Source organism: Aedes aegypti, chromosome 3 (genome assembly GCF_002204515.2).
Source record: "Aedes aegypti strain LVP_AGWG chromosome 3, AaegL5.0 Primary Assembly, whole genome shotgun sequence".
Classification (NCBI taxonomy): domain Eukaryota; kingdom Metazoa; phylum Arthropoda; class Insecta; order Diptera; family Culicidae; genus Aedes; species Aedes aegypti.
Window position 1 is genome coordinate 396,818,070 of NC_035109.1, and position 16,305 is coordinate 396,834,374.

The 16,305-nt window shown below is 37.1% G+C and overlaps 4 protein-coding genes across 9 annotated transcripts in view; 1 reads left to right on the forward strand and 3 right to left on the reverse strand.

Moving 5' to 3' along the window:
* Positions 1-16,305, forward strand: part of LOC5567881 (centrosomal protein of 135 kDa) — a 116,179-nt gene that overhangs the window by 11,776 nt on the left and 88,098 nt on the right. The window lies entirely within an intron of this gene.
* Positions 2,695-4,609, reverse strand: LOC5567886 (sulfotransferase family cytosolic 1B member 1). The gene is made up of 4 exons (XM_001651870.2): positions 3,756-4,609; positions 3,242-3,696; positions 3,092-3,185; positions 2,695-3,037 (listed from the first exon to the last, which is right to left on the reverse strand). The coding sequence occupies exons 1-4, from the start codon at positions 4,091-4,093 to the stop codon at positions 2,917-2,919; spliced, it is 1,008 nt and encodes a 335-aa protein (XP_001651920.1). The 5' UTR covers positions 4,094-4,609; the 3' UTR covers positions 2,695-2,916.
* On the reverse strand, positions 4,860-6,143 carry LOC5567893 (sulfotransferase family cytosolic 1B member 1). Its single transcript, XM_001651869.2, has 4 exons — positions 5,737-6,143; positions 5,223-5,677; positions 5,073-5,148; positions 4,860-5,014 (listed from the first exon to the last, which is right to left on the reverse strand). Exons 1-4 carry the CDS (start codon positions 6,102-6,104, stop codon positions 4,894-4,896), a joined length of 1,020 nt encoding a protein of 339 aa, XP_001651919.1. The 5' UTR covers positions 6,105-6,143; the 3' UTR covers positions 4,860-4,893.
* On the reverse strand, positions 13,237-14,749 carry LOC5567885 (sulfotransferase 1 family member D1). Of its 2 annotated transcripts, none has more exons than XM_001651868.2 (5): positions 14,324-14,749; positions 13,915-14,263; positions 13,753-13,858; positions 13,619-13,691; positions 13,237-13,543 (listed from the first exon to the last, which is right to left on the reverse strand). In XM_001651868.2, the coding sequence occupies exons 1-5, from the start codon at positions 14,656-14,658 to the stop codon at positions 13,492-13,494; spliced, it is 915 nt and encodes a 304-aa protein (XP_001651918.1). In that variant the 5' UTR covers positions 14,659-14,749; the 3' UTR covers positions 13,237-13,491. The 2 variants fall into 2 exon arrangements, with proteins under 2 accessions (XP_001651918.1, XP_021710675.1); XM_021854983.1 differs by having other exon boundaries at positions 13,915-14,279; positions 14,324-14,383.

Here is a 16,305-nt window from a genome sequence, read left to right on the forward strand (position 1 = left end):
CTGCCACACGATATACGCATGCAAAAATGGTCATTGGCTGAGAAGCAGGCTCTATCCCAGTAGGGACGTAACGCCAGAAAGAAGAAGAACCAAAAATACTTCACACAAAGTCAGTGCAATTTGATGCAGGTAACAGATAGTTTCTGACCGCACATTAATAAGAAATATATGTAGCAAAAATTTTTAGAAACTTATACATGAATAAGACCAAGTATAACGTTTCTTCAAAAGTTGGCATTTTTTGTGTCACATTAAATGTTTAACATTTTTTAGCATGACTAAGTAATGATCGCGCACTTCTAGGCATACTCAGATCATTTTTATGAAAATTTTTGCTTGACAGCAGCCTGGCTGCTTGTTGATATTCACTTCGCACCCCCCAGATCCTATCTACTAGGTTTGAATCAATTCTGAGGTAACGATACTGTGAGCCGATACCAGACACTATGTTCATACATCCGAATAAGTGTGATTCAACAACAAGCTGCCAGTTTGTCGTTGCTTTGAATCCAGGATATTCATTTAGTAGTACAAATTAGTATTCCATCAGTCTGGACGTTTCAAATGTATATTTGAGTTGCCGTAGATGATTTGATGATTGTTAGAATCATAGCCTAGATTTAGTGTAAGGGGTCGTCCATTAATTACGTAAGGGTTTATGGGGGGATGGGGGTTTTGAGACGCGCCATACAAATTATTCCTGATTTTCATACAAAAAATCTTACTATGGGGGGAGAGAGGGGGTCTAAAAACCGCCAAAATTGTTTTACGTAATTGATGGACAGCCCCTAAGGCCTTTTGCAAAGCAGTATACGACGATTCTACCCCATTACTCCGAATGCCATTTCCCAGAATGCCATCACCCCGAATTCCATTACCCCGAAAGTACCATTACCCAGAATTCCATCAATCCTGTTTCCTCGAATTCACAATTATCTTGACATGATGACATTGATGACATTTTCCCATGATATTGGAATTCGGGGTAATGTCATTCGGGGTTATGGATCGTTCGGGGTTTTGGAATTCGGGGTAATGGGGTAGAATCGTATACGACAACTCCCCAAGCAACCAAAAGTACGGATAAAATGGCATGTTTTGGCCTAATCAGCTGTTTGAAAGACTATAAACAACCTTCTATGCAGCTCACTTTTTAAGTAATTAACCGAACTTTAGTTCACAAAATGTTCGCTTATGCCACTGAATGGAACGTTGTTCAGCCAAAAAATAAACTGCTATAAACTGCCAAGAAAAAAATACAAATAATCAACTTTCGTGGCAGCTCATTGCTAGTTTAGTTGGTAGAGGATAATTGGCATATTTGTTTTTTTTTTGATTTGTATATATTTGTTGTGATACTTACGTCGAGACTCGAACTTGAGTTCCTTGCATTGAAACCAGATTGCATACCACGGCTGTATGTACGTATAGTGGAATACCACATTCTTTTACTCGATATGGTGATTAACGGATTCAAATATATTTTTGTCAGTATACTGGTACACATATCTAGTTTTTAATAATGGCCAGTGGAATAATCCTGTGGCTGGAGTTATTCCGATGGGTCACTGAGTCTGGTTAGGGTAATAAGATCTGTTTTTTTTTTATTTATTTGCAATGACAATAATTCATTTTTTTATAAATCATTGAGATCCGATATTCAACATTATAAATGAAGAGTTTTGTACCATTTAGATTGTACCGGAGGTGGCCACTCGGACTTAGCTGTGAAGAACCGGCTATAGTTTTGTTGGATAATAAACCATTTTTCGAAAAGTAAATAACAAACATAATAGTTCACTAAAACGCGTTCCCATAAGCTTGGCACAGATGTTTAGATACAAATTGGCCACTTTATCGTAAATTTGAGGCGTCTCGGTACCCGAAAATGGTCATTGGTAGGATTAATTAAATGCAGGAAACATAGTTATCCAATTCAATAGTGTCTCAAAAACGTTCACACTGACGCGTTTTTCTTAAAACTCTTTTATATATTTAATATTTTTTGTCAACATTATAGCTGATTCCAGAAACTAGCTGTGACTTGAAATTTGCCTACCTTCGGAGGCACAGAAGCACAGCACCCTTTTCACACGACCTGATCCAGTGACCCGACGGAATAACTCCGGCCATAGGAATATTCCCGAGATCGGCCACTTTTAGAAACTAGATATGTGTACGAGTATACTGACAAAAAATAATTGAAACCCGCTGAGCGACGAGAGTTTTAGTATTTTCGGTTTTACTCAGACTTATACTGGTTAAATAGATGAAGGATTGTTATAAAATAAAAGCACATGTAAGGACGTAGCCAGGTGTGTGAAGAGGGGTGAGTTTACTGCATTGTACATTTTAACGAAACTTGCTTTGTGGCTGCTACGATAATATTCTATGACCAGGGAAGTCCAAGAAATTTCCATTACAAACAGATCATGGACTGACTGGCAATCCAGTAACCCAGAAACCTTCAGCTTGGTTGTGCTTTGTAGCTGCGGTCGTTACGACTAGACTGGGAAAGACTCCAAAGTTATCAAAAATCCCATGGATGTACAAACAGATGACGAAATTGGATGCTGTTGTCGTGAATCGCAAGTCATTCAAATCAGTAAAAAATAGGTAATGATACAATTAGCGTACCCAATTTTCGGTTTCCAAACAAATATTCAAACGAAATCCAGAAGATTGGAAACTATCTAATCTGAAAATAATTCATTTTCTTTATTCAAGATGCGGCAATCTGTAGTAGAACTGATATTCGATTAGCTTTCATTGAACAAAATTAAGCAATTTATGGAAATTATATCTAATAGCTATACCTATGACTACGTAGATAACAATCGAAAAGGAATAAACATTTCTATTTCATCATCCGCATCTGGTATACTTAGAGAAATAACAAACATAAATTCTATCAAGCTAGAAATTAATGTCACCACCGGTTCTTTGATTTAAGTCTTTCTCAAATTCGTTGAAACGTTGCACATAATCCTCGCTCATGTCACTCTTGTAGGATCCAATTTTTCCATTGCGAATGAATCTAAAAATACACTCTTAGATTGATTAAACCTGACAAATTAACGAATTCTCGTACCTAAATTCATTTGCGTCGATCTTTTTTCTTTCTTCGCTGTAGTTGGTTCTCCTTGCCCATTCTACAAGTTCATCCATATTACACGATTTATTTGCTGAAATGAATTTGAAAAGTAAAGTTTCTGTGCTTTTAAAACGGTCAATCGTCAACCTCGCATTGAATCGACCGATAGATGTTTCTCTAGAACATCCACTTCTTGATCCGTGAAAGTTTTTCCCAAGAAGTCAGCCACCTGCATAATAACCTTCCGCAAGTTTCTTTTCATCTGCTCAAATGTAATGAAGAGAACATTTTCCTGGTTCCTTAGCTTCCAATAGTCCTGAACGTGACTGTTGAATGGCGCGTAAATTAAATTGTTTTCCAAGAAGGCATCGAAAAAATGCTCCCTTGGTCCATCGTAACCGACGATGTTACGATAGTGATGAAAGAACGATGTTGCGGCATCCTTTGGGTTCCGCGAGACATAGATTATCTTTGGTTTAACTGTCCATATTTGATCTGGCAGAAGCATGGCCGCGAGATGAGACTTGATATGGCGTGGTCGGGATAGCTGCTCCACCTCAGTAACCGAGTCGCCCCCAATTAAAGACAATGCCCCGGTAAGCCTGTTGCAGTGATTGATTATTGAATTTTCAAATTATTGCAAATCGTTGGAAAAACTTACTCAAGAAAAGGAAATCTTTCCTCCAATGAATGTGTTCTGGCGTAATTGTAGTTGAGATCATTGTTCAACAACCATACCATTTCTTGGGTCCACGTAGTTCCACATTTGGGAAATGTTACTACCCATACGTCGTCTTCATACACTTTGAGGTTTTTGATCCGCTCGGCTAACGAAAGATACGGTTCAATCATGATGGAGTATCGATTTTCGCCATCCTTCAAGACATCCGGAACGCTTTCCGGTAGTCCGTTGGGAAGAGTCACCCTATAATGTTTTTCCGTTCCGGGACACTCGATCCGGTTCAAGACTTGATTGTTGATTTTTTCGAAGCTGAACATTCTTAGTGGTTTACGTTGCGCGATCTTATTGCGGATAGAGTAAGATTAATACTGTGCGTTTTTGCACGGAGTTGGTTCTCTATACTAGCTCGCCATTGCAGTGAACAAACAAACATGTACGCATACTGCATATTGCACTTATGTGGATTGTGCTCCCTGCACTTGCAGTAGAAAGCGTTAACTATATAATTGCGCTCAACGATCCAATGGCACTTATCACGTTGAACTGTGCAAGGAGATAGCCACGAATGCAGGAATGGATTTCCCATAAGAGATACATTGCGTGATTTGCATTGCATATATGTGTCATACCAACGACCGATATGACAACTGTGCAAAAAGTAGACGGGCATTAGTGCTTATTTAACGCATCGATCACATATATGGCTTTTCCTAGTAGCACTATTGTAAGATCATGCAACTTGAAGTAGGTTTATCTTGGATATGTCAAACATAATTCCAGTAACAGGTTCTTCGGCATCAACTTCATTAAAAATGTTTATCATAAATCCTTAGCACGGATCGTTAAAAGTCAAAACGTTCATAAATAAAACGATTATTTCAATAGAGGTTCGTTAAACCATTATATTTATAATACGATCATTGGATATACATACAGTCCTCCTTGAGTCGATATCTGATGGGACCATCTACTTATGGAAATATCGAGTCATGGAACAGAAATGCTTTGGAAAGAAGTGTGAAGGGACCATCATAGTAACAATATTTTTTTGTTTTCAGTATGATTCCATGAGTCGATATCGAGTCATAGAACATCGACTTATGAAGGTTTCACTATATTATTGTTCGAATCTGAAATCACTTCCACCAAGTTGCTGTTCAATATACTGATCCAAACGTTCAACATATTCAGCTGAGAGCTCATTTTTATAATCGCCAACCTGACCTTTCCGCATAAACCTGAAAATTTAATCACATGTTGAAACTTATGAAATGTTTATGTATCTACAAATAATACTCGAAAGATTCTCCTTTTCGGCCGTTCATTTCCATTGCACCCTTGGTTAAGTCAGAGTTGTTAGTCGCCGGATTTTCTGCAATAATGTTACGCATTAAACACCGAAAGAATATGCTAAGGAGTCGTAATTTCAAATCCAAGTCCACCTACTTTTCATCTCGTCAAATGAAAGATGTTGTGCTAGTTCATCCAGCTGTTGATTTGAGTACTGTTTACCAAAAAAGTCGCACACTTTTGGAAGCAGGTGTCGCAGATTCCGTTTCATTTGTTCGTAGGTCAAAAACAGAACATTCTGCTCGTCACGTAAGCGCCAAAAATCTAAGACGTGTTGAACCTGCGGACAATATACCACCTGATCGGCCAGCAGAGCTTCCAAAAAATGTTCACGTGGTCCGCGATAGCCCATGATCATCTTATAGTGATGCCAGTATGAAACGGCCACGTCCTTGGGGTTTCGAGATACATAGATGATTTTTGGCTTGACTGTCCACAGTTGTTTCGGCAAAAGAGCCAACGGAAGGTGCGATTTAATATGACGAGGACGCGCTTTGGACGCAGCTGCCGCAACGGTATCAACGGGAAGGTTTTTTGCGATTCCTGAAATTCTTTGTTTCCGATTAGTTGTTGACAAGACCAATGCCCATAAATAAAGGTATAAACTTACTCTAAATACACCGAGCGACTGTTGATACTCTCACGTTTGGCTGTCTCAAAATCTAAATTATGATCAATCAACCAGACCATCTCCTGTGTCCAGGTGGTGCCGCATTTCGGAAACGTAATAATCCATACGTCATCGTCGTAGACTGGAAAGTTTCGCACTCGTTCGGCAAATTGCTGGTATTTATCAGGCAAGACACATGCTTTCGGCTGCCAAGGTAAGCCATCTCCGAAGGGTGTTTCAGAAGCTGTAAATTCCTCTAACTTCACTTCGATAAATGATGTCGCCGCAGGGCAGCTGAGTGCGTTGGCCAGCTCTGTATCCAACGGCTTATATGAAAATACGTCATTGCGAGGTGTCGTTTCACTCATTTCGTCCGTTCGGATCAGTTCGTGCTGGTGGACTGAAGTATATCATTGGTACCATGTGTTGATCTGGATAAAGAATCGGCAGAGGTTCTCAAATTATTTTCATTTTGTTGGTGTGATTGCAATTTTCTGAAGGAAGTGAAGAATTTATGCCGGTAAAATTCTAGAAAAGTATCTAAACACCAATGGCAAACTATTGAAAGAATCCATGTAGTATATTTGATAGGATTCGACAAAGAATATTTGGGAAAAATATCTCAAGTTTTTTTCTTGAGGAATTTGGGGAATGTTTGGAGATGTTCTTAGTGGAATTTCTGGATGAATTATTGATAAACTCGTGATATGATTTCTATAGTAATCCTTCGATAATATTAGTAATTTTATAAGAAGTGGAAAAGGAAAATTATTGGAATTTTTGTGATGAAATCTCTAAAAGAATTATTGAAAAAGTTTTAGATGCATTGAATTACAGTTTTTTATGGGTGCCAGCTTGCATTTTATGGGTGCAATGAAGAAAAACCTTGACAAATTGACAAGAAAAAAAAATGCGATGATAAAATCCTTCCTTAAAAAATAACTGTAATTTCTAAATTGGAATTCCCGGTGCTATTCCTGAACGAGTGAACGTGAACATGTACACAAATTCCTAAATGTGCCTATATGTCCTAAAGAATCCCTATAAACTACCCAGTATAGCTAGAGTTTCTAGAACAATCCATGAAGCAATCCCATTTTAGTGGAAATATAAATTACGATTCCAAATATTATGGCAATATAATTTTTAAATGCTTGAAATATAAACCAAAATTTTATTTTGAAGCTATTTAATGTTTTTCACTAGCCTCAGAATTGAATTTTCGACTATACATATGTTAGTGTTGATCACTTACTATACATAATAGATGTCAAGTCAAATACTACTCGATAAGGTTTGACTCCTTCCTATCCGCTAATCAATTAGAGTTTTCAAACTTAGCATGGGCTGTTGGACAAGATTGACGCATCTTTCAACAGTCGAGAGTTGTTCTGGCCACGTCCTAGCAACCAGGCTTGACAGAAATCATCTGTGATACAAAAATAAAGCGATTTTAATGCTATTACACAGATCCTGATAATTCAACACAGATCCTCAAACGATTCGAGTGAGAGTGCAAAAAAATACGAGGACTCTTTCTCTCTCACATTTACTCACACTTTAAAAGACCTCTTGAGTGTACCGCCCGAACAAAATAGCCTCGCGGAATTGTAATGGCAATCTTTTTTATGGGATTTTACTCTGTTCTGCATCTTTCTAGCTCTTTTTTCGTTACCTCTCTGTTTATAGTTTTTTGGCTCCCTCGCAAAGTGGCAAAAGCAGCACGCCGAGAGTATGTCACCGAACTTTGATGATGTTGTGGAGTATTATCAAGCCTGCTAGCAACAACTGGAATTTGTGATACGTAGGTACTTAAGAGAGTTGTAGAGACCTCTCCTTTTTCTTAACATAGCATAATAGAATTTTCGATGTGTATGTGTTAGACATATATTAATGAGTAATCAGTTCTTTGTTATAAGAGCCAAGGGATGTACCTGTTCCTTCTCAGAATGTTTTAGTCGAGTTCATTTTATTTTTGATAAAACTATCGACCCCGTCATATTTGGTACATTACCTATCTTTTATCTCTCAAACTATAACATTGCACAGATTATAGCAACAGCTATTGATTAGGTCCTGTTGCAACAATAGGGGAAAAGGTCCAGCAAAACTTAAAAATCTATCGAAATATTTGGAATCTCCATACAATAAATTCGCATCAAGGAAGAGGAAAAAGGACTGAAATGGGTGACAATTTAAGAAACTGATGATACTGGATGGTCCCACGTCATGCACTTTCCTATCTCAAATTTGTTGAGATCTTGATCTTTGCGCAGACACGCGCCTTTTCTTCACTTAACAAAAGAAATTCTAACCAAAAAGTTCTAATTTGGTAATGCTTGTTCTGGAGTTTGTAGATTTTTGTGTTTTTGATAAACCTTCTCAATATGTTTTACTAAATAAAACACTAGAACTTTAGTTTAGTCTAGTGCTAGCCTATTCGTGATCTAACGCAGAGCTGAAAGGTAGCACTGTTCTAGAATGGCGATTAGTGCATCCCAGTCGAAGTTGGTAGTGATAACATTAGAAAAAATCACCACATTCATTTTACAAAATGGATTTTGACAATCCAAAGCATAGGAAACCGTAAATATTAATTTAAGCTTGCAAAACTCTTGCAACATAACCCCACATTTAATCGCTAATCGGGCGTCAAAAATGCAAAAAATGTACCTTGGCAAAAAAAAAACTCAGTTGATAACTGCGGACGTGTTTATAAATAAGCTGAGAAAAATGCTCTTCCTCAGTCGTTGTAGTTATTTTTACCAATATGGTCTATCTCATGATGCAAAGCACATTAATGTGATTATCGTTTTATTATGTCATATATCATACATTTAAATTGTAACCAGGAAAACTTAAAGTATTAATGATAAATCGTATTAATTTATCATATTGATTGATTAGAGTCTGCAAACCAGGCTTGGGAACTGTGACCACTATTTACCACAGTTTATCGATTCTACCTGTCAAGCAAAACACAAAGCAGCAGCAGCATCAATACCATCAGGCGTTGCGCTGCCAACGGTTCACACACTGCTTTACTGTTTTTGTCTCTCCACTATGATCGTTTTCGGGCAGCCATCTCGAGGTGAATGATTGAAAATAATGTTAAATTTAATTTAATCGCTAATATTTCGCTTGTGTTTTCAACTAATTGAAATCTATTAGCGCTAATAGCAAGAGCGCAATCATTCCGTTGCGATACATATAAACAAGTTCAATTTCATGCTGCCTTTATCAAGCAAAAATGCAAAAATCGTGTCACCACTGTGCTCGAGTCATTTCGCATTCGGGTTTGAAAAAACGTTGGGAAGAAGAAGATTACAGTTTTGAAGAGCCGTGACATTTTTTTTGTTTTGAACGGTCATGGATTGCTTTGGATTTTGATGGTCGTGTAGAAAAATGTGAATGTTGAGGTGGTAAATGTTTGCTACAGTACATTTCCCATCCCTGGTCTGCAAACAATCTTAATGCTAATCAATGCTCCTAAACATCAATATTGTCTATTATTATGATGAAATTGTGTATTATCCTGGCAAAACTGCAATTTTATTTTAAAATTTGTAAAATATTTTGTCTGGTTCCATTTTTGTCAACTGAAAATTACCGATCGTGTTGATAAAAACGGAACATACCTGTATAACCGAAATCCATTAATACACAACGGGCCAAAAGTATGAATCGCTTCAAAAACTTTCATATAAAAAATAGAAAATTTCCAATTCACATGTCTGAAGAATTTAATTTACTTCCGTCAGGAAGGAGTTTTTCCAAAAATATACACATTTTTTCCCAATTCCTGAGAATTTATCTTTTAGAAGCTGAAAAAAGTTTTTTTTTCAAGAGATGGGTAAGCTTTTCTTAGATGCAGAAACAGCTATCCGCCGAATGTTAAACAAATATTCTTGTCAGTTCATCTGCTTTTTCATTTCCTTATATTCCCTGATGTCCAGGTACCCAGTTAAGAAGTATAGTATTATTGCCTGACATTTTTTGAAGTAAGAGAGTACATTCCCGAACCAACTTTAAAGTACATGTGTATACATTAAAGCGTTCAGAGAGTGCTTCGTGAAGCCCAAGCAGGACAGTTCGGTTTTGCGTCGTCCGACAGATTTCGCTCGCGTTTTCGCGCGTTTTCGTCGCCGGAGAATTTTTTTTTCCCTGTTTTGGAGCGTCTTGCTGGGTAGTGCTTCGTGAAGCCCAAGCAGGACAGTTCGGTTTTGCGTCGTCCGATAGATTTTGCTCACGGTTCCGCGCGTGTTTTCGGCGCCGGAGATTTTTTTTTCCTGTTTTGGAGCGTCTTGCTGGGTAGGTATTTGGGAAGGCCCAAGCAAGACGGTTTGTTTTCGGGACGCCAAGAAGTTTTGCTGTCAGTGTCAGTTTTGTGTTCAGTCGAGAATGGATTACCAACGGGTGAGTTCGTTTCATGCTTATGATAACACATTTTTTCTTGAAAGCGTAACTTTTATGTAATATTGAAACAAACTTTGTATGGTTCGTCACTATAAGTGTCGGCATTATGCTTTTTTCTTATACAATTTCAATATACATATATTTTTCTCTTTTTGACATTATTAAAAATTATCTTTTGAATTGCTCGACATTGTGAATGTTGACGTATTTTTTAAAACTTCTACCATATCGAGACAAAATGCACAGTAATATTCATATGTCATTTTCAAACAAACTATGTATGGTTCGTCACTACAAGTGTCGGCATTATTCCTGTTTCATATAATTTAAAATATATACATGTAATTTTCAGGTTTCGTCATTAATAAAAACGTCTTTTGAATTGTTCGACATTATAGATGTTGACGTATTTTTTAAAGCTTCTACCAAAAACTTCTCGAGATAAAAATACAAAACTAGTTTTAAATATAAGTTGTATATTTCCCCCTTGTCCATGGATCGCATCACCGACCAGAGGTGACTCCCAGATCTTTTCCTCCCTCACTAATAAACACCCTTCCCGTGGTGATTGTGGAGATGCAGAGGTATTCTCGGTCTCTAGAAGCAACAATCATTACACCCTAACATTCCTTCCCCTTCCCAACTGACTGTAAGGACTTGGCCGGCGCCGTTATTGATCAATAATATTAGATCTGCTAAAATTGCACTTCGAGAGTAAGCGGAAACTCCCATCCCTTATTCATTTGGATCGTAGTGCAATTCTTACCAGTTCCGATCAATCACGGAGTAGCAACCATTGACATGTACAGTCAGTCTATGCTATGGTATGCTATGCTATGTGTATACATTAAAGCGTTCAGAGCACAAATTATCATTAAGTTCACAGACGTTTGTATATGTAATGGCAACCGGATTTAGTACTGTACCACTAGTCGAGTCATATACACGAAACTGAATACGGCGTTACAGTTGAAATATACGTATCTATCGAAGAATACAAACTCTAGTGGAATTAAATGGTATAGTACTATATGAAATTCGGTACTAATTTATTTATAGGTATTCCTCTAAATAGCTCGAATATTTATTATTCTAAAAATTAATCCGTACAGTAAACATGAGCAAATTATCGGAGGAATTCTTTATTGAGCTTCTGGAAGATATCAAAAAATACTTTAGGATGTTGCTGAGGACTCGCAGAAGGAATTCGTGGTACTCCAATGAACGATTTATAGCATACCGTTTTGTCTCAAATTCCGAACAGACTCATATTCCGAACACTCGGTTTTGTATGAAGATTTGGTTGAAATATTTCGCTGAAATATGTCATCAAACTAGAAGGAAATAGCGATCAATTGCAAATCAGTTTTAACGTCTTCCAATATATTTTATACCTTGGGAGTAGTGATGATTATCTAGTTCGAGACTAGTAGAGCTAGCTCAGATAAATGTATTTGTGAAATATTTATTTGAATACGATTTATTCATGTTGTTCGGAATATGAGACAGAATGGACACATTATTCGGCATTTGAATCCAAATGTTATTCCATGCTTTTACGGTAAAACAATACTAGACAAGTTTAAATAAACAATTTTATCGGCACACCCAACAGCTAACAGTTAGACTTTGCGAATAAATTAAAATTTTCACAAATATCAGTTAATTTTTGCTCATCAGATGCATTAGAAGACACTGTTGGCCTTAAGTGTTCGGAATATGAGTCAAAACGGTAATCTCTAGAATGTATACTGGAGAAAATTCTTGAAAAATCCCAGGAAAATATGTAGAAGAATATAAAGTGGAATTACAGGAAATTCATAGATAATATGTACCGTTTTGAATCATATTACGGACAGCTTCAAATTCCGGACACTCTACTTTGTATGGGAAACATTTCACACGAAATGTTTCAATTTTTGCTGTTCTCACTTTCGAGGCTCGTTTTTTACAGCTTATTTCGTAAAAATCTATGCAAACTTATAATGTCCAACTGCCTTAGACGTCTCTTTAGTGGCTTGGTGACTTCAACTAATAGTTTGACTTTTTCTTCAATGATTTCCATGAGCTGTCCGGAATTCGAATCAAAGTGTCTGGATTATTAGGCAAAAGTGAGGAAGTGTCCGGGATAAGAATCATGAAAAGGCCACACATTTCGATTTATTTAAAATTATTCAACTTGTGGAAGCGTATTCTTTACCCACCATTCGAAAGCTAAGGGTTTCCGGCCCTCGATAACGCTGAGAAATCATACAGAATGATTTGTTTTGTATGCTCTATGCTGAGTTATACTTCACTAAGGGCTTAAGTGTCCGTAATATGAATCAAAACGGTAGACCTTTCTCCAAAAAGATTCCTTGACGAATTACTCGAAGAATTCCTGTTCAAATTTCTCTTTAATCAACTAATGCATCTCCTGTCAATTTCCCTAATAGTAACGCAAAATCTAGTTTGCATTAGCTAGAAGTGGTACGTTATGCTTTTAAAGTGTGATCCTTCTGATTGTAATAATGCTTAAGTTACTCGCAGGCCTTTCGAAAGAAGATAGCCCAATAACCAGTCATAAAGGAAAAAATATTATGCATTGATCTATGCGGATTGCCATTCAAACTAATTTGTGTTTTTTTTTTAACTTTGTAAAATTCATCATTAAACACCACGTAGGGACCAGCCAGCAAGGGGTTGAGAATCACTGTGCGAAAAATTTATTGTGGTGGTTTTGACCTTGCGGTGCTACGAATCGAGTACCACTTTGTCACACCATCCATAGTCGCAGAACCAATCTCTTTTGTTAGTGGGTTGTAGATATTTACGTTTTACGAATGTGCACACAGAGAGAAAAAGCAAAACGATTTTTTTTATTTTATGGTGTTTATCATTTGAACCTCCCTTGCAAAGACTGATTATCTGAAGTTCGTGATAATTTTTCTTCAAAAATGATACACAACATTGCCTGTACACATATAACAGTCCAGACGAAACACTTATGCAGCTATAGGCAGCATAGGTAATTGAGCTTCCTTGACCTTGAAAAAAAATTCAAAGCAAATAAATTATAAAAAAAAAATGCGAAAAAAACTTTAAATAAAGGATTTTACAATTGTTGCAGTTACAATTACCTTATTTTTATTTATTAATACTGCAACTCATTATAGATTCAACAATAATGTCAAACTATATTTCTCGGCAAAAGTTGTATCATGAGCAACGGATTCACGTTTCTTTGTATATATCTTATCACATATCAACATATCAACTAGGAAATAATTGTTATTCCATGTATTGAAAGCCACTACCAGCCAATTGCTTATCAACGTGCTCTTGTAATCGTTGTGAATATTATGGGTTGAGTTCATCACGATGGCAACCAGACTGTCCTTTTCTCATGAATCTGCAATAAAACAAAGTTACATAATGATTCTGATTTGATTGTTTGTTCTGTTCCAGTATCGTAAAAAATACGTACTTGAAATCTATTTTAGTGTCCCGAACTTTTTCCAACGCTTTCACTAGCTGTGTTTGATTGGCAGTTGGATTTTCTGCAAAATTTTAGATTCGATCAGATTACATTCATTGAGTAGCTTTCATAAGTACACTTACTTTTCATAATATCAAACGACAAATGCTGTGCTAATTTTTCCAACTGTTCGTCGGTGTAACTTTTGCCGAGAAACTTGCACGTTTTTCTCAGAACGCTCATTATATCCTGTAGATATATGAAATTGTGTTTGTATGATAATAATGCTATATATTTTCCTTTACCTTTTTCATTTCTTCATAATGATTGAACAAAACATAATCCAGATTTCGAATATTCCAAAAGTCGAGCGTGTGCGGTACTTGTGGACACCACAGGACTTGTTCGGCTAGCAATCCATCGAGAAATGCTTCATTCGTACCTTTGTAGCCATGTAGATGCCGATAATGGTGCATGTAGGATACAGCTACATCTTTCGGATTTCGAGCACAATATATAATTTTCGGTTGAACGGTCCAAAGCTGGCTTGGAAGTAGGGCCAGCGGAAGATGGCTTTTAATATGACGAGGGCGTTCAAGATTCTCCACTCTTTCCACAGTATCACCCAAACAGTCGCCAATCACTGCCGATGCCCTGAGTAAAGTCGAATCTTCATCACTTCATAATTTTCGTCACAGACAAACGCATACTCACTCTATGAACACAGACCGCAAGTTGAGATCAAATTTACCGGCAGTTTCGTAATCGAGATCATGATCGATCAGCCAAACCATTTCTTGTGTCCACGTTGTTCCGCATTTCGGAAAAGTGACAACCCATACATCATCTTTGTAAACGGTAAGGTTTCGTATCCGATCGGCATATTGCAAGTACTGGGAAGGTAAAACACAATGGCTCGGTTCGAGATTGTTTTTGCCAAATACTGGAAGAGAAGAAGCGTCACTAAGTTTTATTTCAATTTGACGGTCATGAAGTTCAGTAGCCAAATCACGAGCCAGCTGACTATCCATCAATTTGTGAGAAAACATCCTTTCTTTTTTGGAAATTCCCTGCTCTATCAACGGAATTTATAGGACTGGTAACAAAAATCTCGATGCACACTCACACCAGTCAGACTATCAACTATCTTATCTGAACGGGTTATTCATAAACAACTGCAAATGTGCAATTTTGTTATCACGTTTATTATTACAGCCATGAAATTATATGATAGTAAGGGGCTGTCCATTAATTACGTAAGACAATTTTGGTGGTTTTTCGAACCCCCCCTCCCCCCATGGTAAGATTTTTTGTTTGAAAATCAAAAATAATTTATATGGCGCGTAAGAAATCTCTAACCCCCTCTCCCCCATAAACCCTTATGTAATTAATGGACCACCCCTAATGGGTTGAAATAAATCGGGTGGGGGATGACTCTTCATATTTTTCGCTGATTTTCGATAACATGATGCAAGGTAAACAAACCTTCAACATTAGTCCTTTTGAATTTAGATCGATTTCCGAGAGTTGAAGAGTACCGAACTTAATCAATCACGCCACGCATTCAAACATGTATTTTTCAAAATCACGATGAATAACAGAAATTTGTAACCTCCTCAGGCCATACGAGTGATGCTCGGTAATGGTTTCGAGTATCGCGGGATATCTTTAGACTTAAATATTTTGCCTACATTATCGAAACAATCTGAAATAAACTTCTTCAAAAATGGATTTTAATCTTTGTCGCGGGTCCTTTTGTCCTTCTTTCTGCTTCTCAGCTTACCCAGGTAACCACATTAAGCACGCGATCTTATATTCTTCTTCTTTTTGGCGTTACGTTCTTGCTGGGACAGGGCTTGCTTTTCAGCCATATGGCCATTTTTGCGTTGGTATATCGTTTGGAAGGCATGAAGATACTCTATGCCCTGGAAAGTCGAGAAAATTGTCTATACGAAAAGTTCCTTGATCCTCTTTGGGATTCGTACCCTTGATCCTCGGCTTGGTCTTTCGGAATAGCTGGGGCTAAACAAGCTTGATGTTTGTATGGAGAATAACGACTAAATATATGGGAATAACATTTTCGACCATAGATGGCGTTGTATTCGTTGATTTTTTTTCATTACTGATTTGAAGATTCTCCAATCCATACAGAAGAGATTGTAACAAACCGGAAGTCTTTTTGTTGTGAAACAAAGAAAGTTTACCTAGGCAAACTGAACTGATTTCTCCAGGGGCGAATCGCAGAAAAATTAAGTTTTTGCTGTGATTTCATACCATACAAACACGTCGGAGTTCTAGACAAACAGAATTATGTAACAATTTTTCAAATCTTTCTACCCGTTCTCAAGCCAAATCGTGAAACACGAACACGATTTCATTTCTATACAGATATAGAGTAAAGTGGGGCAAAAGTTCGAGTGGGGCAAGAGTTTCTTTTTAAAATTTCCAGCTCAATTCAAAACAAATCTTATCAATGTCATGGTGGTTCGAATGCTATTCAAGTAAGAGACTTTCAATACAAATATCATAAAAATCGATTGAGATTTGGAAAAGTTATGGCTATTTGTTGTTTTTCGACGTGAATATTGTAATTTTTGGTCAAACTTTCGTTGCATGGAACCAATTGAAGATAAAATCTTTTTCAATATTTTATGTGAGGGCGTTTCTAGGCCTATCATAAGGTTGCTTTGAGGTGT

Coding starts and splice junctions, on each gene's coding strand:
- LOC5567886 (XM_001651870.2), bottom strand. CDS start 4,093: ATGTTCAGCTTCGAAAAAATCAACAATCAAGTCTTGAACCGGATCGAG. Junction 3,697..3,755: donor GAAAGATTTCCTTTTCTTGA/GTAAGTTTTTCC, acceptor TCACTGCAACAG/GCTTACCGGGGCATTGTCTT. Junction 3,186..3,241: donor ATCGGTCGATTCAATGCGAG/GTTGACGATTGA, acceptor AATTCATTTCAG/CAAATAAATCGTGTAATATG.
- LOC5567893 (XM_001651869.2), bottom strand. CDS start 6,104: ATGAGTGAAACGACACCTCGCAATGACGTATTTTCATATAAGCCGTTG. Junction 5,149..5,222: donor TTCATTTGACGAGATGAAAA/GTAGGTGGACTT, acceptor ACATTATTGCAG/AAAATCCGGCGACTAACAAC. Junction 5,015..5,072: donor CGAAAAGGAGAATCTTTCGA/GTATTATTTGTA, acceptor TTAAATTTTCAG/GTTTATGCGGAAAGGTCAGG.
- LOC5567885 (XM_001651868.2), bottom strand. CDS start 14,658: ATGTTTTCTCACAAATTGATGGATAGTCAGCTGGCTCGTGATTTGGCT. Junction 13,859..13,914: donor ATTATGAAGAAATGAAAAAG/GTAAAGGAAAAT, acceptor ATATATCTACAG/GATATAATGAGCGTTCTGAG. Junction 13,692..13,752: donor GTCGTTTGATATTATGAAAA/GTAAGTGTACTT, acceptor AAAATTTTGCAG/AAAATCCAACTGCCAATCAA.